This window comes from Micromys minutus (assembly GCF_963924665.1).
Source record: "Micromys minutus genome assembly, chromosome: 4".
NCBI classification, from domain to species: Eukaryota; Metazoa; Chordata; class Mammalia; order Rodentia; family Muridae; genus Micromys; species Micromys minutus.
Window position 1 is genome coordinate 77,010,719 of NC_137973.1, and position 24,426 is coordinate 77,035,144.

The 24,426-nt window shown below is 46.2% G+C and overlaps 1 protein-coding gene across 1 annotated transcript in view; it reads left to right on the forward strand.

Annotated features, from left to right (window-relative positions):
• MCOLN2 (mucolipin TRP cation channel 2) overlaps positions 1–24,426 on the forward strand; it is a gene marked incomplete at both ends in the record, with an annotated part of 43,221 nt that overhangs the window by 5,825 nt on the left and 12,970 nt on the right. Inside the window, 7 exons of the mRNA XM_080916056.1 lie at positions 7,834–7,993; positions 13,272–13,445; positions 15,177–15,330; positions 18,533–18,617; positions 18,726–18,822; positions 19,546–19,645; positions 22,966–23,078. Coding sequence (XP_080772182.1) covers positions 7,834–7,993; positions 13,272–13,445; positions 15,177–15,330; positions 18,533–18,617; positions 18,726–18,822; positions 19,546–19,645; positions 22,966–23,078 — 883 coding nt within the window. The remainder of the gene's footprint in view (positions 1–7,833; positions 7,994–13,271; positions 13,446–15,176; positions 15,331–18,532; positions 18,618–18,725; positions 18,823–19,545; positions 19,646–22,965; positions 23,079–24,426) is intronic.

Genomic DNA, 24,426 nt, shown 5'->3' on the forward strand with positions numbered 1-24,426 from the left:
TTGTCTCAGGCATTGGTTCATTTCATTTCTTCCAAGTGATAGTCATTGAATACCTACTGTGTGTCAGGTGGTCTGATATGTGTTGGCAGATACAGTGGAGCAGGGCTTGAGGAAGCTGTCATAGGGAAACTAGTTGTGACATTGAGTCGGAGGAGAACAAGGGTATATAACAAGAAATCGAGAGGCCACATGCAGTTACGTGCCCACAAGTAGCAAAGCCTCTGTAGATGGAATGTCAGCCATTTGGGAGGCAGAGACAGGAGGAGTTCTAGTTCAAAACCTGCCTGATAACAGTGAGTTTAAGGCTAGCAGGCAACTTAGAGAGACCCTATGCAGGAACAAAAAGTAAAAAGAGGGCTGCAGTTACAGCCTAGCGGGAGAGTTCTTGCTTACCGAGCTTAAGGTTCAAAGTCTAGTGTCCAGTTCTGCAAGGAAAAAAAACCCAAAGGCCAGTCTTAAAAGGTGACATGTGTGCAGAGAAAGGGCAAGAAAGACCCAGATATGCAACGAGCTCAGAAGCAGCAAGTTTTAACCCCCAGGGCTAGGGGAATGTTCCAGAGCCGGGAGTGACTCCACAGCGTGGTGAGGAAGCAGAGCAGAGTGTGGGGGGAAGTGGGCTGGAGTCTTGTGAGCTAGGCCAGGAAGTGGTAGGAGGGTCCATGCTAGTTCTGAGAAAGTCCCGGAGGGGCTGTCATCACTTTAAAGGTGACTGAGTCAGTCTGAAGTGTTTCCCTGGGGAGCCACCCCTCTTATGAGGTGAGAGAGAAGAGGCCTGGAGCAGGGAGGCTGCAGAAATCTGAGCTGAGGGAAGACTGGACAGGCTGGACCCGAGTGATGCCTCTCAGTGGTGCCCACTGCATACCTCATGCCAATCAGCCCAAAATGTCCAGGGCCCAGGGCCCAAGTGGCTCTCCTGTGGAGCTGGCAAGGAACCACAGATCTGCCTGGGTGAAGGTCACAGGTGGCTGCACTGAGGAGGCAGGTGGAGGGAAGGTTTGGGAATTCTAGACACGTGGGTGTTGTTTCCAGAAAGGAGTGGGTAAGAGAACAAGAGATGGGGGGAGGGGAAGGAGAAAGTGAAGGAAGGAGAGAGGTGGGGAGGGATGGAGGGAGGGGACTGGATGGTCTCTAGAGTAAAGGACAGGTAACAGAAGGGCCACTGGACCATGCCCTGCCATTTACAGGTCAGACAGAAGAGGAGCAGCAAGGAGATCAAGGCAGCCCGGAGATGTTGGAAGGAAGGAAACCAAAAACCTGAAATGTTCCAGAGGTTGAGGGAAGGTCTGTGCCACCAGGTGGGCAGTTATCTGCGCCAAATGCTGCTGAGCCGCCAAGCCCAGAGTGCTGGGGGGACCTGCAGGGGGATTACTCTGAGTTTTACGGAGCAAGAAAGCAGAACCAGTTGTCTGGGCTCTACAGTGGCAAAGCAACCTGAGGAAGGGAAGGTTTGTTTTGGCTCACGGTTGTAGTTGGTTGTAGGTTACAGAGCATCATGGCAGGCAAGTCGAGGTAGCTGCGTGTGAGGAGGACGTGGTGTCCTCACACAGCACCACAGTAAGGAGACATGAATCCTGCCATTCTCCTCTCTTTCTCCATTTTGTCCCAGGGAGCAGTGACACCCACATTTAGAGGGGGGGGAGGGGAGGGATTTCACACCTCAATGAGCTCACAGGCACGCTGAGAATTTTCTCGTGGGCTATCCAAATCGTGTGACCTACAGTTTCTTTTCCTCTCATTTTGATCACACAAGAGCATGAAGTCTCCTGAAGCTATGCATTTAGGTATTTTGCCAAGATTTCATATATTTTCCAGTGGAGACATAGGAGAACTCAACATTTGCCCTCTATCTCTGATCATCCTATAGGCCACCAGTCCTTAAGAAATGCTAACTGGGTATCAAGAAAGAAAAACAGATGAGTCTCAGTAAAAATCAGATGTTTCTATTGGTGCCGGATTAGGCTCGGGCTACACAACTTGCCTCCTTAGTAGCATGGGGAGTTAACAACAGGCCACTTGTCAAGGAAGTCTGTCATTAGAGTCATCTTGTCACTTCTGTCAGGCAGAGTAACGGTCACTCAAGTGGAGTGGCTGGACCTTTGCCAGCAAGATGCCACGGTGCCTGTTTCAGAAGCAAAGGCCAAGTACCTGTCTTATTCCTGCAGCGAAACTACAGGTTACAATCTCAATATGGTTAAACACCATCAGTAATCGTTTTTCAAAACTCCGGGCTTCCACATACTTGGTTTGATAAACCTAGAATTGGCCATAGTCATATGATAACCCGAGGCACAACTATCACGTGGTCTCAATTGCTTACAGAAGGGTAGACATTCCTATTAACCAGCACAGCTGTGGCCCTTCTTCCTTCTTCTTTCCAACCCTGGGCCAGCCTCAGGTTTCTCCTATACCCACATTCTCTAGCCCTTGTTTAACCCATAGCCCGGCTGAGTTTCTATTCTATTCCGTATCTTATTTTGATGCACATGGATACTGTCTTTCCCCTACCTTTGGTAATTTGGTTTTCAACAGTGTTACTTAGTACGCTTATGAAATTTTAGGGGATAGAAATATGACTTAGTAAGTGCTTGTTGTACAAGCATGAGCACCGTCCTTAGGATCTGTGTTAAAGCAGAAAAGAAAAGCCAAGGATGTGGTGGCTCCTACCTGCGATCCTAGTGCTGAGCAGCAGAGACAGGAAGATCCTGAGGGTTCTCTGGCCAGCTAGTCTAGTCTAATCTGTGAGTTCTAGATTCAGGGAGAGAACTATTTCATCACCATCTCCACCAACTCCTCCTCCTCCTCATCATTATCATCATCACCCGCGGTGGCAGCGTAAGGGGGACACCTGATGTCAACCTCTGGCTTCCCTGTGTTTATGGATGCGTGTGCACTCCGGTAAATATAGAATCATGTGTGTAGACACAGTGCAGAGCATGTGTTTCCTTTGGCCTGGTTGGACTGATGCTTTGTAAATGCTGCCATCCTTCTGATCTGTTTCTGCAGTAGTTGATGAGATGTCATTAGATCTGCATGGATTCCTGCTCCGTGTCAGAACTGTTGTTACCGCTCCTGATGTGAGAGTTTGTCCTTTTCTGAGCTTGTTACAGATGGTTACCCTCTGTGGTTGGAGGTGCAGCGTTTCTCCTGCATTTTCACCCAGTGTGTGCTTGTGAAATACTGAATGTGGTTTTCAGGCCTTTCTTGCTCCCATTCCTCAGCTGGCGTTCCACTCAGAGGGTGCTGTGAACGCACATGTCAAATGGATGATTTTTGTCCTAAGGTATTGCCTGCTTTCTCTTTCCCTGGCCAGAGGGTCCTGAGCATCTTAGTTTTCCTGTCTCTTTGTTTTGCACCTCCTTTATTGTTGCTATAGCAACATGCAGTGTACTGATGCCTTTACAATACCCTCACCCACCAAGCAGCCAGGTAAAACTGGGAAGAGGGAAAACATTCAGGAAAATTTTAATAATTTACATATTTAAACTTTTCCTTTGAGATATGAGAATTTTTGAACCCAAATATCATTGACTTTTCTCCAGAATGTCTTTAGATATTTAAAATTTGAGTGAAATGTATTTTAAAAAGCTCTCACATCTTGATTGTTTATTATGCCAGCTAACATTTTTTTTTTTCTGAATCATCCAATTAACTGATCTCACCCCACTAGTGCTTTCTTGCATTCTGCATGGCTGTGGGGGGGAGGGGAAGCGTTTTCGGAGAGTTAAACATGTTTTCCTTCTGGGTAATCCTTCCCAGTATTAGAAATATCGTAATGGCTGGGTTAGTTAAGCAAGCAGTCTGGAAGGTCACTGTAGTTCAGACAAACCTTGTTGAGTTTCACTTTTCAGCTTTGTTACTTTTTATTATCTTGGCTCTTCAAAAACCTTGTTGCTTTTGTTCTCTCTTTTTTTATCCCCTGGATTTCCTGAGGCTTCTGTGCTTGTGTGTGTGTGTGTGTGTGTGTGTGTGTGTGTGTGTGAGAGAGAGAGAGAGAGAGAGAGAGACAGTGCATGGGGGGGTGTGTGTCTTATGTCTTGTGGATGCCTCTCTCTCTGCTTCCCTGGAGTGAGATTACAGCATGCTAACCACCGCTGGCATTTGCATATAGGTTCTAAGAAATCAGATTCAGTTCCTGCTCACAGGCAAGCACTTTACTAACTGAGCAATATCTCCCTAGCTCTCAGCGCTTCTTACTAAAGGGCCGTGGGACAGTGGTAATATCTGCTGTCATATCTTGAACACCAAGTGGCTAGGGATGTGGAGGAATCAGGAGCACATATTGCTGGATGTCTCTTTCAGCTCCTGGGCTGCAGTGCCTATGCCTCTGCCCTAGGATGTGCGTCAAGTATAGCTCCTGACAAGTCTTAATTGTACCTCTGTCACCCGAATCTTCAGTAGCCTGAACACTAGAAGGCACAGAAATGTCTCCAGCAGAAGTTGGCTTTCCAGATGTTCACATGACTGAATGCTTTGTGTTTTTACTGCTCTTCATGCAGAAACCAGCTTGGGTTCAGCATTTCTTACATAGTCTCTCTCTCTCTCTCTCTCTCTCTCTCTCTCTCTCTGTGTGTGTGTGTGTGTGTGTGTGTGTGTGTGTTTATGAAGGCATCTCCATATGTCAGGATTCTAATGATCCAGAACCTCTTTTCACATTTATTAAATGAAAAGCTTATCATGAAGTATAAAGATGGATCATTCAGAGCTTGTCTTAGTCAGTTTCATTGCTGTGAAGAGATACCATGACCATGGCAACTCTTATAAAGGCAAACATCTAGCTGGGGCTGGCTTACAGTTTCAGAGGTTCAGTCCATTATCGTCATGTCAGAAAACAGGCAGCATGCAGGCAGACATGATACTGGAGGAACCAAAGCTTCTACATCTTGATCCTAAGGCAGCCGGGAGGGGACTTTTCTGCAATGGGCAGAGCTTGAGCACTAGGAGAGTCAAAGCCCTGCCCCCTGCAGTGAACTCACTTCCTCCAACAGGGCCACACCTACTCCAGTACAGCCACACCTCCTAATAGTGCCACTTCCCATGGGTCAAGCATATTCAACCCACCACAGAGCTTATGGAGTGCTGAGATTATAGACAGCAGTCACAATGCCCAGCTTTATCTTTTGACTCATTTAGTAGCTGATTTCTCATTTTTAGGAGTTACTTTGTTTATTAGAGTTTATCTATGGGTATTTTACCCATGTTGCATGGCAAACAAGGCTACTTTTTTTTCTTTTCACTTTATGTGTATGGGTGTTTTGCCTGCACGTAATTCTGTGCACCATATGTGTGCAGTGCCTGCAGAGGCTAGGAGAGAGCATTGTACCCACAGGGCTGAAGACGCCTGTTGTTAGCACCATATGGATGCTCGGAATTGAACTTAGATCCTCTGGAGGACCAGTGAGTGGTGTTAACCACTGAGCCCCCTCTCCAGCCTCAACAAGGCTCTTCCAAGATGTCCAGTTCTGGTGCACACAGTGGTTCATGTTCTCAGTTTCTACTGTGTTCTAAGCTGTTTTGTTACTTGATTACCACTGGTCTGGGTATGTTTAAAGAGGAGTCATAGCTTACAAGTTACACATTACATTGCCCAAGTCCCTGGAGGCTCATCCTCTGTATATTCAGGACACAAAGAGCAGCTCTAGTTTGAAACCTCCAGACGCAAACAACCCCACACTTAGAAGTACCCTAATCACCTAGGTCTGAGTCCCGCTGGTCTGGTTCACCGCTAGCACGCCTGGGGATAGGCTGGCTTTTTCATTTCCTCTTTACTTTGGAAATAGGATATGGAATCAGTCTGGTCTGCAGGGTAGCCTTAGGAGTGGTTTCTTAGTCTACTTCCAGAGACGGAAGTGGTTTGGGGCACATATCTGTGTGAGAGGAGAGTTTGCTGTCAGTTTATAGTGGGATCTGGCCTGAGCCCTAGTTTCTTGGTCCCCTTTTATAAAAGCACCCCAAAAGTCCCAGATGGCAGTTGTCACTATTCTAGACATCTAGCAAGATGCCCTAGGAGTTCTCTGCTGTTAGAGGGACAGTGGGATCTTCACAGGCATTTTCCTATCCACCTTCAAGCAGTGTGGATTTCACATGGGCATGTTTTCTCGACCTCTCTCCAGCATCTTCTCTCTCTATTCACTTGTCTCCTCCCCCCATCCATCTTTCCTTCCTGTCTTCCTTCTCCTTTCTTCTTTCTTCATTTCTTTCTTCCTTTCTGGCTGGAGGATTCTAGCTAACCTAGTGTGTCAATCTTAGAAGCAAGATCTATAGAGAAAAAAGAAAAAAAGAAAAATTACCAAATTAGAAGCAGAAAAACCAGGAGCCACAAGATGGCTCCGTAGGAAGAGGCAGTTGCTGTGGAGACCTGGTTCAATCTCCCGTGAAGATGGAAGGAGAGAACGGGCTCCGCTAAGTTTTCCTCTTGCTTCTCACACATACCGCCGTGTTCATGCCCCGCCCCCATCATTCCTTTCTGAGCTTCTTTTAAAGCTGTTAGTCAAGGTAGACAACATAGATCATACGACATACAGGATGCTGTTTTAAAAGTCTCCGTAAGATTTACGAGAACGAAACCCAGTTCCAAAAGTTCCCCAGGAAATCTGTTTCCTGAACAATTCTCCTCCTCAGTAGCATTTACTCTTAAGACACTTCCTACTTTAAGGGACACAAGACTCCAAGACTCAAGCTTGAGATGAACAGCTTCTAAGGCAGTTGGAAAAGGGCATGCTGGTGACCTTTCGTCTGCTTCCTCCAGCTTCCTGGAATCTTTCCAGCCTCTGGGAGCTCCCCCTGTGGTGAGATTCCCTCCAGAAAGGCCACGATTTTCATCTGTGCTCTCTAATTTTTGTTGGCTTGTCCCATGTGAACATGCTGATTACCTCCCATTGTTAAATATATATGTGCATACAAACTATGCTGTATGCATAGTTTAGATCGATTTGTGCCATACATGTTCTATGCTACATTATGAATAAAATTCATGGTTTTAGGTTTTAGGCAGTATAAAATAGAAGCATTAATAATGTCAATATTTCTAGCACGCTCTACACTCCTCATTTTGGAGACTTAATTTAAGCAGTCACCATGTGTCTCATCAGTTATGGTCTTGGTTATTAGGTCACATCTCATTGCTTGTCTCTGGCCTCAGGGAATCCCGTGTCCAGCATGAGCTTGGAGTTGACAAGCAAGCTGACCAAAATCTGGCTGGGCCTGAGCTGCTATTCTAATTATCTCCCCGCTTACATCTTCAGAATAAATCTTCTTTGCCAATTTCATGCATCTATAAATTTGTGTGACAATCATATCCATCCCCGCAACTCTCTCTTCTTGTCTTGTTAGCATTGATGCTGATTTATAAGTAGAGGATATAATCCTCAGAGTTATAGAACAGAGATTCTCTAGTTCTTCAATAATTTAATGCCACTGCCCTATGTCCAATGTCAAGCACTTCAAACCCAAAGCTCCTGGCAGCCTTCCATCTTGTTTGTAGTGGTATAACACAGCCACACATAAAGAAACTCATATTCCCACATTTTTAGCATCCCTTTCACTCACACACTTTCTTCCAACCCTTAGGACAGGAGGCATCGTACATTAAGATGCAGGAGATGGCAGACAACACTTAATTCTGCCAATAGACATTTAGAGTAAACTGCGTGACTATGCAAAGGCAGGTGGCAGAAAAGGGGACTCTCTTCTAGATTTCTAGGGACAAGTGCTTCCTGGGTCTGAGAGTTCTGTGTCTGCAGAACTAACCAGGTGAAGTAGGTGAACAGGAGGTGCAGGCCTGGAGTTGTGTGGGAAGCAGGCTCTCCGGGGTCTTTAACCTGTCTTCTCTGGCAGATCTGCCATGACATCTCTCGATTCTGAAGTGAAGGAAGAGTGTCTGAGGGAAGACCTGAAGTTCTACTTCATGAACCCCTGTGAGAAATACCGAGCCAGACGCCAGATCCCATGGAAACTGGGCTTGCAGATTTTGAAGATAGTCATGGTAACCACACAGGTAACTCACAGCATCACTCTTTCCTTCCAAGTGTCCTGCTCTTGCAAGACTCCTACCACTGCAGTTTGTGAATCTAAAATTGGACTTCCAGAGGGCAGAGGGCAGAGGGCAGAGGGCAGAGGGCAGAGGGCAGGTTGGAGTTCAATTCAGATGACTGGTTTTGATAAGTGATCATGAGGCCACATCTCCATGGGAGTTATGAAAACCAGATTAAGAGAAAGTCCATGAAGAAGGGGGTTTCTAAACCCCTCATCCCCTAACCCATGTGAGATTCACGAGTGTCAAGGCATTCTCAAAAACCTATCAGACCTTATTTAAAATGTCTTTGAAAGTCTTTAGACAGAAAATGCTAAATTTTTCTTTTATAGGTAGCATTGTGTCCAAGTAAGTGCTAACTACTGGGCATTCTCAAGAATGCATGAGATTTATGTCTGGACTTTGATTTAAGGTCATACTGCAGGTGATTACATTGGAAACACATGGCTGAAAATAAACAGTAGTGATTTGGGGTCTTTGGGTCCACTGGTACATAATCTACTGGTACCATCATCCAAAAGTATAAGGATGCTTTTTCTGGAATATAATATGAAGGATTTAAAGGCTGCCTCCATCTGGATACAAGAGAGGTTCTTCAGTAAGCACAGCTGCAGCTGTGCTCTGAGTTCACACGGGGGCTCTTTGGGTTGTATGACATGCTGTTCCAGCTCATCCAGCCCTAAGAAAAGCAAGCCATGGGGCTGGAAAGACAGCTTAGACATTCAGAGCACTGGCTTCTCCTCCGGAGACCCGAGTTCAATTCCCAGCAACCACATGGTGGCTCAGAACCATATATTACTTCAGACCTAGGGAATCTGATGCTCTCTTCTGGATTCTGCAGATCCCAGGCATGCGTGTTTTACAGACATACATTCAGGCAAAAACGGTCATATACACTAATAGAATAAAAACAAAATAAAAATAATTTTTTAAAAAGGAAGAAAGGAAAGCAGTCACTTCAGAAGGAGCAAGACCAGCATCAGGGTATGGTAAGGAAGATGAATCTCTTACTCTTGTGCATTCTTGGGTTTCAGATTTTAGTCTTGGTGCCCTATAAATTAGAGTCTTCTTATTCCTTAAAAGATGAAGAAATGATTTAGTTCATTATCTACCCATTTTCTAACTACTTCACTTTTGATGATTTAATTTAGTACTGCCATTAAAGTTGTGGCTCACACAGGCATAAAAACAATTGCTGTCTTTAACTTAACTTTCTTAGTCCTGATATTGCTATATCCCATTGACTTCCTCTTCAAAATGTCCCCTACTCAAGCTGTTCCAAGCTCACGGTTCTTCCTCTAGCATAGTTTCTTTCCCCTGGTTTAGATTTGTTTTCATTTCTATTTAAGTGTCTCTGCATAAACACACACGGGCACCGTACCTGTATAGACCAGAGAAGGCATCAGATCTCCTGGAGCTGGCATTAAACCTGGTTCTGAGTTGCCCCAATGGGTGCTGCGAACCAAACTCTGGTCCTCTGCAAAAACAGCAAGTGCTCTTAGCCACTGAGCTCTGTTTCTATCCGCTCTTTAACTGCAAATAACCCACAATTTAAATCACACACACACATATACACACACAGAGAGAACCGTGTCATTTGCAGGGCACTGAGTTCGAGACACACTGGAGGTGCCTTATATGACTGCAGATAGCTCACAGGTGAGTGTTTGCCGCTACCAGATATAAGAAGGTTTTTATGTGTGTGAACTTCTCTCTGCAACCCCGTGAAATGGGTTCAGCTAGACTCCCCTTTTCATGAGTGAAGAAACTGGGGCAAAGGGGTTCAATGATTTGCTTACAGCCTTGCATTAATGCCCTGGGGAGCGGGGATCTGAGCCTAGTGAGACTGTGTTCCTGTCCTCTCCTGTCTCCTTCTGGATAAAGGTTCTCTCTTCCAGGTTCACAGGTAGGAAGAATTCCCATGTCAGTGACTCTGAAGAGTGAGAGGCATTTAGTCAGGGTTTCAGAGCAGGAAACTTTTTAAGGAAAAAAAAAAACAAAGCCCTGCTGCTGTGTTCTGCAGTGATTTATAATCTCAGGGAAGCAGCTGCATTCTTTCCTGAACATCAATCTTTCCATCACATTACTTACACCTATCCGACTGCGATCCTGCTTTTACTGGGCGCAGTATGTTTTCTCCTAATTGATTTTACAATGACTACATTTGCCAGACTACATCTAACGAGCATTCTGTCTGTCTGTCTGTTTCTCTCTCTGTGTGTGTTTGTCTGTCTCTCTCTGTCTGTCTGTCTGTCTCTGTGTCTGTCTGTCTCTGTGTCAGTCTGTCTCTCTGTGTGTGTCTGTCTATCTCTCTGTGTGTCTGTCTGTCTCTGTCTCTGTCTCTCTCTCTGTGTGTGTGTCTGTCTCTGTCTGTCTGTCTCTCTCTCTGTCTCTGTCTGTTTCTCTCTCTGTGTGTTGATTCTTGTTGTCAGCAAATCTTGAGATCTAGTTAGTGGCATGTGGATGCATTTCTTGCTGTCATTTACTTTTTGAAAATAGAGTCATCTAGTCGACACCATCCTCTCTTGCTCCTGTTACACAGGCAAGCTTGGTTCTGTCAAGGCCTGAGACTATTAGGCCATTTCCCCCTCAGGATCATGTTTTCTTAAAGAAGTGTTGGCAATTTTAGTTCTTCCCTGGTGGTGCTGACCTGTGGACAAAGACATTGGTTTGTCCCAGGAACAATAGAATCAGGAAATTTTTCTGTTTGCCATCCCAGGCGGAGAGGCTCCAGGCAGAGGTCACAATGTCACCATCTCCGCATAGTGACAACCAATGTATGCCCTCTCTTGATCAGCTTGTCCATTCCCGACCATGCACTTTGTGTTCTTTCTACTTCACTGTGAGCGTGGGAAGGGAGAGTCGGATTTCCCTGTGTCTAGAGTCGGCTTCCAGTGTCCCACACTGCCTGGCAAAGAGGGTGAGGGAATGAACAGGCCTCGGTGTCAGACAGAGGTGTTCAGACCCTCAGACAGTTTCTAGCTGTTCCTGCCTGAGTCTATGGCCCGACTTCAGGTTGAACGCCTGTACGATGGTGATTCATCCATCTCTCAAGTCTGTCTGATGGTGACAGCTGGGTATCCATTCCCTTTCTGATTCTGTGGCGCTGTGAAATAAAGAGGTGGGGGGAACCTCTTCCTCTTGGAGTCCAGTGTAATGGAATTAAGTGAAAATGAATTATATAGATAATGTATATTTACACACACACACACACACACACACACACACACACACACACACACAATCACCATGCTGAGTTACTGCTCAGTGCTGTGTAGGAGCTCACTCTTGCTGTACCCCAGCTTGGAGAAGAGCCAGTCTGCACATAATGATTGAAGAGTCTCATCCAAGGGCTACTGTTCAGGCTGTAGGGAGGGGGCTGTACTGCTCAGGCTGTAGGGAGGGGGCTGTACTGCTCTGGCTGTAGGGAGGGGGCTGTCCTCTTCGGCATCTTCCAAACAGCATTGGTTCCCTGGTTTATTATTTTAGCTTTCAGAAAGCAGCTTGGCTTTTACTGACATCACCTGTAGGTGCCATTGACAACGTCACTTGCCAAGAGCATTTGGCTTTAGGTGCTGTCTTAGTCAGGGTTTCTATTCCTGCACAAACATCATGACCAAGAGGCAAGTTGGGGAGGAAAGGGTTTATTCAGCTTACACTTCCACATCACTGTTCATCACCAGAGGAAGTCAGGACTGGAACGCAAGCAGGTCAGGAAGCAGGAGCTGATGCAGAGGCCATGGAGGGATGTCACTTACTGGCTTGCTTCCCTTGGCTTGCTCAGCCTGCTTTCTTATAGAATCCAGGTCTACCAGTCCAGGGATGGCTCCACCCACAATGGGCTGGGCCCTGCCCCTTTGATCACTAGTTGAGAAAATGCCTTACAGCTGGATCTCATGGAGGCATTTCCCCAACCAGAAGAAATATTAAAACTGTGAGCCGTTGTGAAGCCTGCTGCTAATTTCATTATCCTCTGTGGCTGAACTGTTTGATTTGTAACCTGTTGTGTGGATATTGTATGGTGAGTGACACAGGACAGGACAACTGTCAGAGCTGCCCAGTTCACACTCCCGATTTTACACATAAGAAACACTTGAAGGTGCCCTGATGATTTAGCTGGGTGAGCACCCAAATGAAGCGCTCTGGAGTCTTGATATATAAGACAGCAGTGGGAACAGGAAGTGGGGGTAAGCTTGCTGAGGTTCAATCTCACTACAATTGCTTGTATCTGTATGTGAATTGAGTGCGTGCTCTGTGTGACAGAGTGCAGGGGTGAAGACATGCATTGTAGGCATGTGCGCATATGTAGTATGTGTGGGAAGGGGGATCATGCTTGTGGGAATGAATGAGCACATGAGTGTTGTGTGGGTAGGCTCCTGGTTTCTTATAAAACTTTGGTGCTAGCTGGTTTCTCCACTTATGGAGAGAAAAACATTTGCTCCTGGTGAAGAGAACCTTTGAGTCTTTAGCTTTGTCAATAAATAGACAATTTTGGGAAGGGGATGTTGTAACAGGGTCTCATTATATAACCAGGTTGGCCTTCAACTCATGGAGATTCTTTTGCCTCTGTCTCCTACACGAGCAGGAGTGGTCACTATGCCTGGCAGTGAGTGAGTTTATAAGGGAGCAGAGATCCTGGAAGACAGAAGGCATCCTGGAGCAAAGTCCTGGGTGTGGTGTCAGCTGTCTTTTCTAGAGTCATTTGCTTTTCTCTGCCTGGTGGGACAGAGAATCATGTGACAGTTCTGTCTTTGCCAAGGCAGCGGGGAGAAACCTGGCTTTAAGGTGGCTTCTTCAGCTCAAGGTCCTGAGCATGTGCAAGCAACAGCCTTTGGAATGTTTTCTGAGTCCTAACACAGGGCAGGAGAGATGGCTCAGTGGTTAAGAGCACTGACTGCTCTTCCAGAGGTCCTGAGTTCAAATCCCAGCAACCACATGGTGGCTCACAACCGTCTGTAATGGGTCCCATGCCCTCTTCTGGTGTGTCTGAAGACAGTGACAGTGTGTTCATATAAACAAACATATAAATAAATCTGAGTCCTAATTACATTGCTAATGTAGCGCAATGAGGCAGTCCCCTTGGTGGCTCCCGATTTTGACATTATTGCTCTTCATGTGTAAATCTGGGGATGGTTATTTTTTTCTTTAGATGCTTAGAAATGAGAATTGATAAGAAGCAGAAGTCATTTTTTTTTTTAACCCCAGTAACTGGTAAAAGCCGCATTCCTGTTTTCTTTTGCAGCTTGTTCGATTTGGCTTAGGTAACCAGTTGGTGGTGGCTTTCAAAGAAGATAACACTGTTGCTTTTAAGCACTTATTTTTGAAAGGATTTTCTGGGGTTGACGAAGATGACTACAGCTATAGCATATACACTCAGGAGGATGCCTACGAGAGCATCTTTTTTGCTATAAAACAGGCAAGTATTTTAAATGACTTACTGTGACTGTGTCATCTTAGTGAACCAACAAATACTATTATCACATATAAGTTTCATATAGCCCAGTAGTAGAACTTGTCCACTTAAATGTTTTCTCTAGGTTTTAATCTTTTTAGTTGATTGATTTAGAACCACTGCTTTGGGGAAACTATCTTAGAACAAAGATTTAGGAGATTATGAAATCAGTTTTGGTGTCGGTTTGAGATCAAAACTGGAAGTCTGTGGTGGTCTGAAGTGTAATATTATAGCATTAATAATCCTAGTTAAATGTTACGAACATGGGATTTGATACAGTGTGAGGTTAGTAGACCTGAAGAAAACATTTAGGGGTAGTGCCCCCCTTCATTAATTCAGTAAATACATGTGCTCCTTGTATTTGGCAAGTACTGCACATAGACAATGTAGCTCTGAGCAGAACAGACGGAATCCTGGCTTGCCTAGGAGAGAAGCTTGACAAACAAAGAGAAATACGACAGACAATCATGACGGCTGGCCCTAACCTCGGAGTACCCCACACATACGTTAAGCACTCTTGCGGCACCGACAAGGAAGGAGTTCCTTCGACCGTTCTCGGTGGTGCTTTGGGTAGGGTGGGTGCCCTTTTATGTAGAGGGACCTTGGTTAAAATTGGGTGAAGACCATGATGTACTAGTTTAGATTGGTGAACATAGTTCACTTTCTCTGTAACCAAGGACCACCAGGGAAATGTTCTTTAGGTGACGATACTGCGGAGGCCGTGGAAGCAGTGACAGCATCTTGGAATTGTTGTAAGACTAGAAATTTTAATTGATAGCCAAGTTGATAAGGTTTTATTTTATTGAGATGGAGTCTCATTATATAGCCCTGGCTGGCCCAGAACTTACTATGTAGACAAGGTTAGGCTCAAAAGCATAGAGATCCACCTGCTTTTGCCTCCTGAGTGCTGGGATTAAAGGCCCGTTCCACCATCTTAGCTTTTTTTTTTTTAATATTCTTGAAACTGTTATCTGTTTGCAGCATTTCTGTAATGTAATACATCTTTCTTAGGAAAGTCATAGCAATGAAGATAGAGTGTAGTGAGGTTCTATTTGTGAAGACAGCCAGTGGCAGAGCTGTGTTAATATAAGAGTATTAGTCATGTTAGTATGATCTGTGACACGTGGAGGTTTCAAGTTACTGGCTTTTGTTGTTTTAACTGACACATAATTAATCGTGTTATAATGATTAGGTGCAAAGTGAGGTTGTTATTTGTTAACAAGTTTCATGAGCTCAGTGAAGGAGTCTCACTTGGGAGGAGCTAAGTCACCACCTCATTGTGGTGGTGACATTTGACCAAGATTTGAAGGTGTGAACCTAGCAGAGAGAGATGGAAGTTCCAGGAAGAGGGGAGGCTCTGAAAACCGCCTGGGGGCCAGTTGGGTTTTACAGGTAGAGCCAAGGGACCACTTATAAGATAGAAGTCTGAGAGAGGAGTGCGCCCTTGGTTTTGGCTGGGAGGAAGTTCAGCTGGGAGGAAGCTGGCAGTGTTCCACAGGATATTGGTGTACAGCTGTATGAGTCCCTGTTCAAATAAGGAACATGCCTTGGTGCTGTGTGGAGTCAGTCACTGCTCCCAAAATGCATCGCGTAAGCCATAGAAGCCGGTGGAAGCGCATTCCATATGGTACAATTTGTGGCTTTTAAGAACCCAAGTGTTATTTAACTATGATCTAACTGTGTTCTTCAAAACAGTATCGTCACCTAAAGAACATTTCCCTGGCGGCCCTTGGTTACGGAGAAAGTGAACACAACAGAACTGGTATGAGATTCTGTACCCAGCATTACAAGACAGGGGCCATGTTTTCTTCTAACGAGACCCTGCATGTTGACGGTGACACTGAAACAGGTAACACCGTGACCTCATCATGTGACTTTGTCATTTCCTGCCATAAGCAAAATGGCTCCAGTGTGCCAGCAACTCAGTGGAGCTCAGAGGAGCTCAGAGGAGCTCAGAGGAGCTTAGTAGAACAGGCTCCCCTAAGAACAGCCTGTCATTTTATCAGGGGCCTCCAAAGGCCTTGGCTCTTAGCCACGGATCTTTCTGTCTCTACTTCCCATTTGCCAGAATAACAGTTGTGACCATACCTGTTCTACTGTTTATAAAACAGTTTTTCAAAGGTGAATGAATCATGGTTAATAATTATTATTCTTTGTTTTAGATTACTTTACAAATACTCCCCAGCTAACCATGTGACCTTGCACCATTCTGTTAAATACATAAAAGAATATGTGAGAACCCAGTATGCGCCTTAAGACTTGGAAGGTTTGCTATTCAGTCAACAAACCCAAGGCACTCACTGTTTCCTGTCCTTGCATAGCCAAAGATAAACCCAATTTGTCGTTCAAGCACCTGGCAATTCAGGAAGAGGGATCCTAGAGCGGGGTGGGCTTTAGTTAAATGATGGCATTTCACGGTCCGCTCAGCCATATTTCTAATTCTGATCTTGAGGCCTTTTGATAACACAAGAGGACCCCTCACAGGATGAAGATTTTACCCATTTCCTTGAATTGGCTGTTCTGAACCCAAGCATGAACAATGTGTCCTGGGCTCTGGATCCCGAAGGAAGTCACTAGGTAGTGTTGCCCATGCAGTATCTGGCTTCCAGGCAGCTATTAGAAGCCATCTTGAGGAGGGAATCCACCACCACTGAACCATTCCCGATCTTCATGCCTGGCAGATTTGCTCACCTGAGACTGGTGTGGAAATTCACATTTCCTAGGGAGGTGTGAATGAGTGTATATTTACCCCAGATAGGGCACCAGGGCCAGACCAGAGAACTGACTCTACCCACCAGCTTAGTGAACCGATGAGTTGGTCAGGGTTAGTTACAGGCCAAAGTCAGCATCCATGGCCAGGACTTGAAAAAAAAAGCAGGTTTTATTTATCTGCCAGTGTGGTACTGTTCATTTTCTTTCTAAAAGTATATGGAATGTTTTAGAGTAAATGGAGAGAGGCTGACCATGAATTTGACCTTAAGCGAGATTACCTATCTGTATTTATTGCATTCTCTTACCTTATTATGACCTGTCAAAAGAATCTGTCAGTGTATTGAAAAGCATGAGAATTAAAAAAAAATATCTGATACGTAATTTTCCGGCATACATTAGAGAAAACCTGCTGATGAGGTAAATGTGGGCTGGTTTTACTCACTCCTTCAGATGGTGGAATATAGTTACCTTTGACTCCCTTGGGTGTGGCTGCAGTTAAGGAGATGCCATAGCCCCTCACAAATGTGACACTTCCTTTGCTACATATTTCCATCCGTCAGTGTTCAGATGCAGACAACTGGCCATCTGGCCACCCACCCAGTGGGCTGAAACTCAAAACTGCTTGCGTTGACCCAGTTGAGTTTGTACACTTAATTTTCTATGGACTGGATCTGAGCTGGCGACATAGGCAGGCGTCAGCGTTGAGCGTGTGGAAGGATCATTCTCTCAGTCAGTAGTTCCAGGAAAAGCCAAGGAGCTTCCTCCAGGGTGTAAGATCAACCCCTGCGTGTTTACCTCATCAGCAGGCTTCTGCTAATGTATGCCAGAAAGGGAATCTAAAATCAAGAAGAAGGGTCAGTCTTAGTATAACCCGGGATGCAGAGGCAAGAATGGGTGGGTCTAAATCTTGATAGACAGCAGATAATTGTGCAACAGCAGATAGGGTGCAAAGCATAGAACAGTTTCCTTGCTTTGGTTTCCTCACCTATACTATGACATTCATATTTCCGGCCTCTACACTTGCAGTGAGGACTAAAGAGAGCAACCCATCAACCAGAGAACACACGTGGTCATTGCCTGTCATACACTGGTAGACTTGTCGGTTCATTTCAGTGCCCCCTGTGTTTGGCCCAGGATAGCACATTTTTATTAAGCCCATTATATTTTAAGTATTACCAGAGCAAATAAGGAGCTGGTGTTATGAGAGCATAGAGACCCAGAGAACCCATTGAAAGCCATCTTGCCCTGGATTGGACATCTCCACACCGGAGACGGCATAGTAGGTGCAGCCTTAGCATGGGCTTCACACCCGTTCCACGACCAGGTCTCCATGACCAATGCTCACCTCTGGACCTCCTCCTCCTTGTCCCGCGAAGCAATGATCCAGGGCCACACAGTTCAGAGGTTAATCTTTATGGAGGGTTCTGTAGTCCTGCCTGGCCTAGAACTTGCTATGTGAACCAAGACAAGGCTAACCTTGAACTCACAGAGCTGCCTCCCCTCCCGAATGCTTCCAGCCCTGCGCTGCTGCTCTGATTTAAAGCAGAAGGGCGTTTTTTGTTTAATCACGACTGCACAGGTGGCATGTCCTTCCTAGGGTATTGTAGCAGTTTGCACCTGAAGCCTGCTTCTTCTCCAGACTGGCAATGTCAACATGGTCCCTGGGTGAAAGCGGCACCCGCCAGCATCTTTACTGAAGGGTGACTGTGTTCCACACTGTAGTTGGTTGATACTTTCTGGCAGTCATCTAGAGACATCCATAGGGTCCTCTCATCTCATGGCTGACTGTCGCGCGCCCCACGTCCCGCCGGCAGGAATAGGCGTGCAACAACAGGATTCTTCTGCGAACAACCTTTATTGTACAGCACTCTGAGCAGGGGACCTCCTGAGCAGGGGACTTCTCCACGTGGGACTCTTTCTGGGTAGGGAACTCTCCTTAGCAGGGGTCTTCTCTGTGCAGGGGACTCTCCTGGCGCTTGCCTGGTGGGATCTCCCTGAACAGGCGATCACTCACGTGCTTGCCTGTGTAGGGGTCTTCTCCCAAACAGGCGATCTCCCACGTGGGAGAGAAATGCACTGCTATATATGCCCAAGAGACTTGTGTTGCTACCTGATTGGTGCATCCTCCAGTAGCTCATTAGTGTGCCCTGAGAATGGGCTATGACGTATGTGGTTTTTCCCTCTAAGTCTCTTGGCTGGGCAACAGCTCTGTTTGCTGAGTCCACGGCGGGAAGCTGGCGCCATCTATTGGCACCAATGGCTTCCTACAGCTGACGGACTTATTTTCAGCATCGGACTCTGGCCAGGAGTGACCATTCTCTGTCTGTCTGTTGCTCTAGACTGCATTCACCTGGACCTTCAGGTGCTCAACAAGGAACCTGAGGACTGGGCACAGACATCTTTCTTCAGGCTGGATTTTTATCGGTAAACAGGGCATCAAGTCTCAATACCCAGGAGAGGAGGCCTGGGGGCGGGGCGTGGAAGCTGGGTTACGAATGCTGACAGATATCCCTTTTACTGTATTTTATTTAGGCTCATTCGAGTTGATATCTCCTTTGCCCTCAAAGGAATTGACCTACAGGCAGTTCATTCCCGAGAGGTACCAGACTGTTACCTCTTTCAGAATACGGCAAGTGTGTCTGTTTGGTGTCAGCCTCTGTTCTGTTCTCAGTGATGGTGGGGTACATGGAGAGACTGTTTCCTGTGAAGATGGAACCGGTCCTTTCCAACTCCCCAAAACCCTATTTCTAGACTGGGAAGGTGGTTCAATATGTAAACCATGGGAATCTGAGTTCAAATTCCCAGCATCCACCAAAAACCTTCATCCTTTACTCAATGCTTTTTATCATTAAATGAAAATTATTGATAAGTCCTCCCAATTAGCTTCAGCTGTCAGCCTGACACAGCCCATGGTGTCCTGAGGGTGTGAGATCAGACGGGCCAGTGAGTATCTCAGTGGGCCATTTTCTTGGCTGCTGATCAATGCAGGAGAGGCACTGCTAGCCTTGGACAGGTCCTGGGCTAGACCAGGAAGCAGGCTGGATGAAGGTTGTAAGCAAGCCAGTAAGCAGACGTCCTTAGTGGCAAGTTCTCCAGTTCTTGCTGTGACTTTTTTTTCAGGGATGGGGTGTGACCTGGAATTATAAGCTGAAATGACCTTTTTCCTTCCCAAGCTGCTTAAGGCTAGAGCTTTACCACAGCAGCTGGACCAGAACCCATGTGCAGAGGCGTTTTTATCCCCAGATCTCTTTGTACCAAAGTTCTCCCTGGGTGCTGCTGACTTTGTAATTAGTTGACAACTCTCACCCCACCCCACCCCACCCCACTATAACCTCTTTGTTTCTGTCTCTAGATCACCTTCGACAACACAGCCCACAGTGGGAAAATCAAAATCTATTTTAACAGTGAGGCCAACATAGAAGAATGTAAAACCATGAACATATCTGGGTCTAGTAAGTGTGCCTTTCAGTCTGTCCTTTGTGGGTTAGAAGAAGTTTTGGGGACTCGGAGAAGCAAAAAGTTTCAGGAAAACAGTCCTGAACGAGTAGTCCAAGTCAGCTTCTTGAGTTTAGGCGTTTCGTCCTTGCAGCCAGATGGCCTGGGTTTGCGTTCTGGTGCTATGTGCCTTGGCTGGAGGCTTGGACCTATTGCTTGGCCGTCCTCTTAGAATTTCTCTCTACAAAGCAAGAGCAATAACCGTTTACTGAGGGTGTCAGTGCTGAGTGCTGGGAACAGAAGTCATCAGAGTTGCTCAGCTCCAGTGAGAAGGAAGAGCCTTAGTGAGGTAGACCCGTGTGACTAGATCTCTGGTGTGTTATCCGTAGGATAGCGGGGGAAGTATGGGAGGTCTCAGGGTCAGAAGGGAAATGATACAATTGACCAGGACTCAGTGGGAGGCATGAAATGCTTCTTGTAGGAGGTACATTCTGATCTAAGGCTTGGATAAAGCAGAGGTCAAGATGCCAGAGTTCAGCCTGAGTAAACAAACACAGGGACATCTCGGTCACCGTATGGTCCACATGCTTAAACAACCTTGTTGAGCCTGGTACGGCGTCACATGCGTGTAATCTCAGCCATGCAGGAAGACACATAGAGATTTTGAGTTCAAGGCCAGCCTAAGCCACACAGGGATTCCTGTCTCAAAATAGGAGAGTAAGATCTGTGGGTCCTGTTTTGATTACTAGTGGTCAGGGTGATGTCTGAAGGAGGCTGAGCTTGGTGAACTGGCAAGCTTCATTAAAGTGAACTCACCAGGACCAGATGACCAGAAAGACAGAGTCAAGTGGTTTTTATTCCAACGACGGTTCATTTCTTTTCAGCTGGTGGTCTCAAAGTTTTCCTTCTCTTTTCTAACTTTGGTTTCAGTCATTCCTCTAAAGGAAGCACGCAGTTTGGGTTTCTGGTAAAACGGATTTTCTATTTCACAGCAGATACTCAAAGAACGGCACAAACATGGCAGCCCTCACGTTCATGCCTTGGGGGGAAGTAACCTTTCCCATATATAAACTGTGATTTGCAATACTCACCGTGAAGATCAAAGTGAGCCCCAGGACTCCCCAGACAATAATTCCCCCCATGCACTCCACATCACTGATGCAGTGAACAGAAGAGCTCTTGCGCCCCCGTGTGGTCAATAGAGAGAAGCACATGCCTCACAGATCTGAAACATGCCATGCTTTTAAAATAAATCGAGGGGTTGGGAAATTACTAAAAATCTGAGGTTTAGAAACCAGCCTGGAAGATGGGTTGTGCAGCCTCTTCCATTTGAAGCTGTGTGGTGGCTTGAGAAGCTCTACCTATGAGAGGAGGTCTGGTGGGCTCTGGTTGCTGTTTCCAAGCATTCTGATGCCTTCTTCTCGTCTACCCAGCTGCTTGCTTCCTCTTGGCATTATCCAGATTATCCACATTTCCTCAAAGCAAACATGGGCAATGTCCACGTCCACAGACACAACACACCTCATCCGCTTTCTGAGGAGCATCCTCCAACTGCGCTTCTGGTCTACAGAACTTATATTTCATATGCTATAGTTTGCAGCCCAGCCACACGAGGCTTTAGAAGAATGGGTGCACAGGGCTCTCGTGATGAGGGTGTAATAGTGGTTATTTATTTCATGCCTGAGAGTAAGCTTGGGTAGCCCTAAGTCAGAGTCCCTCAGGCAGAAAGTGGTAGACGTCTGACCACATCAGGTATCTGGGAATGTGGAGTGAGTGGGGTGTGGACTGTCCCTAGTCAGAGTAGCTGGGAGTATTTCTGAACCAGTGTTTTCTACACTCAGGTTTGGAAGATGTTTGTGCAAGGCAAGATGGCTTTGGTAGGGCAAGAAAGCAATGACTGCAGGATGTTGCCAGCATTTGGGAAGCTGAGGCAGGAGACTTCCCACTAGTTCACATTCAGCATTAGTTGCTTGTCGCTGCAATAAAACACCATGATCAAAGCGACTTACAGGAGGAGGAGTTCACCGGACCTTATGGGATGAGAGCTCATTATGACAGACATGAAAAACTAAGCTAAGGGCTCACACCTTAACCTGCAACAGAAGCAGAGAGAGGAGTGTGGGGAGAAGGCAGTGGAAGGAAGGGGGGAGGCTGTGAAAGGCATTGTCTAGGCAAGTCACAGCCTTTTCAAAAGCTTGTCAGAGACGCAGCAGCTGCAGAGTCAAAGGCCTTCACTGAGAATGCACGAGACAGGGCAGGTGGGCAGTCAGACCAGGGAGGAAGAGGGGCTCCGGACCTGCCACACACACAGATTCAGTAAGGCAAGAACCATTGCATTCAGTTGGAAGCCCGTCCGTGACCCCTGCCAGCCTCCAACACAAAGTTCTTACTAATGGTCACACAGGTGGGTCACAAACCAGACGATGAATCTGAGAAGGAGATTAGGTATTGATGAGAGAGAGAGAGAGAGAGAGAGAGAGAGGGAGGGAGGGAGGGAGGGAGGGAGGGAGAGAGAGAGAGAGAGAGAGAGCACCAGGAAGGTAGGGCAGGAGGTCAGAATACATTATATAAATGTATAGAACGGTCAAGCAACAGAATTAATCAATAAAAAGAAAAATCTGAAACTTGACCCTACAAAACAAATAATTTGAGCAGGGGTATATGAGGTACTGTTCTGGCCAAGTGCACGTGTGTGTGGCTTGTGAATGGTGCCCCAGGCAGGAATAGAGATGAGGGAGGCCAGTGTGGTCACAGCGTGGACGCGGAGACCAGCAGCCGGAATGTAGTCTGAGAGCAGCTCTTACACATTTCTCTCTCTTGGCCACTGTGCCTTCCAACGACAACACGAGACTCTGCTCTCTTGCTTCTCATCCCCGGAGTTTCTTTCTTGGTGTTGACATGCAGGAACAGCATCTCAGGCTGGTGCTCTGGTGGGGTAGTGCACCCCAAAGTGTGGCAATTACGTTTGCTCCCTTGTTAATAAGAGAAACTTGTCTGTGCCACTGTGCGAAGCAACATAGGCCATAGTGGCCTCTTCTGAATGGAGCCCAACCGGATTGCATTCTGTTGGATTCTGTTCTGCAGTAAATATTTATAAAGAACCTTAAGTGCATTGATTAACACCACCTACATTTGTAAGTGCCTGGCCCTTCCCTCCAGGGTGTGTTGGCTTGTCTGTGGATGTCTGAATGTGTGCAGTCCGATAGTGACCATTTTAACAAGAGAAAAGAGGTATTTCTTTCCATTTCCCTCCAGACTCCCACTTGCTGAAAAGATTATTCCCCACAATTTGTGCAGGATGCATTTAATGTTGCTTATATTCTGCCTTGTTCTGCAGCTCAGAGAAGCACTCACTACGTCCTGGTGTTTGATGTGTTTGTCATCATGATCTGCCTGGCATCCTTCATCCTGTGCACAAGATCCATTGTTCTTGCTCTGAGGCTGAGGAAGGTAAGAAAGGCTCTTCCTTTTCTCCCTCCACCCAGTCTACAGCCTGCATTTGTCCAAATCAAGGGAACTATGGAGTCTGGGCTATGCCATTCTTTCTCAGCGTTTCTTCACCACCCCGAAGTGGCACAGGAAGTAAGAGAAGCCTCGGGGACTAGGGTGACAGAGCAGCTGGTACAGTGAGGGTCTGAGTTTGAACTCCAGCACCCACACAAGGAAGCTAGGCAGGGCTGCATAGGCCTGCCACCCAGCTCCGGGGACAGGGAACAGTGGGGTCCTTGCGGCTCACTGGCCAGGCAGTCTGGCGCAATCAGTGACCTCTACTTTCAGTGAGAGACATTGTTTAAAAACAAACAAAGAAACAAAGGGGAGAGTGGTGGGAGATGATACCTGGCTTTTACATCTGGTCTTCACATGTATGTGCACATACATGCACATATACACACATCCAATTTCTAAGAAGGAAAAGGCTTTGGTCGTTTTACAAGGGTCAGATAATCATTCTGCTTAAAATTGAGCTAACAAGTGCAGGTATAAACTCTCAAGCGTTTAGAAGTTTCCCAGAAGAAAAATGTTATTTCAGGGATGATCCTAAGAGCACGGGTGGGTTCCATCTTTTGTCTCCAAGTCAGAATTCACTTTGATGCGGGGGGTAACAGCAAGTGGGTTATAATGAAATACAAAGTAATTAGACTAATTTCTTAGTTTCACTGTAACTTCTTGTCCCTTTAATATGTTTTCTCAGGAGTATGTGCAGACTTCAGTTTGCTGTGTGTGTTATTTTGGCATGAGGCCAGAGGTTCCCAGTGGGGTCAGAGGAAACAGAAACACACAGCCCATGTTCTATTTTCTTTGATCTTGACTTCCACTTTGGATTTAATTTTTTTTTTTTTTGAGATTTACTTATTTTCATCTTACATGTATGCGTGTTTTACATACGTGTCTGTGCGCCATTTGCTTCCAGTGCCCCCAGAGGCCAGGAGAGGGCATCAGATCTCCTGAAACTAGAGCTACAGACAGTTGTGAGCTGCCAGGTGGGTGCTGGGAGTTGAACCCAGGTCCTCTGGAAGAACAACCACTGCTCTTAGATGGAATCTCCCCAGACCCCCAACTTTCACTTTGTAAACATCTACTTCATATCTGCCTTCCAACCCCCTGGATATTCCAAATCCAAGGTCAAGTTCCCTCTCTGCCAAGTTCAGGGACAGCACTGGGGACACATTGCCCTCATCTGGACCATGAAAGGATCCTAGTTCAAGAGGTTTCCGTTAGTCAGCTTGAATTAGGGCAGAACTTGTGGTATTTGGAGTCCACTCTGGGTTATCGCTGTTGGAGGGACAGCATATGTGCT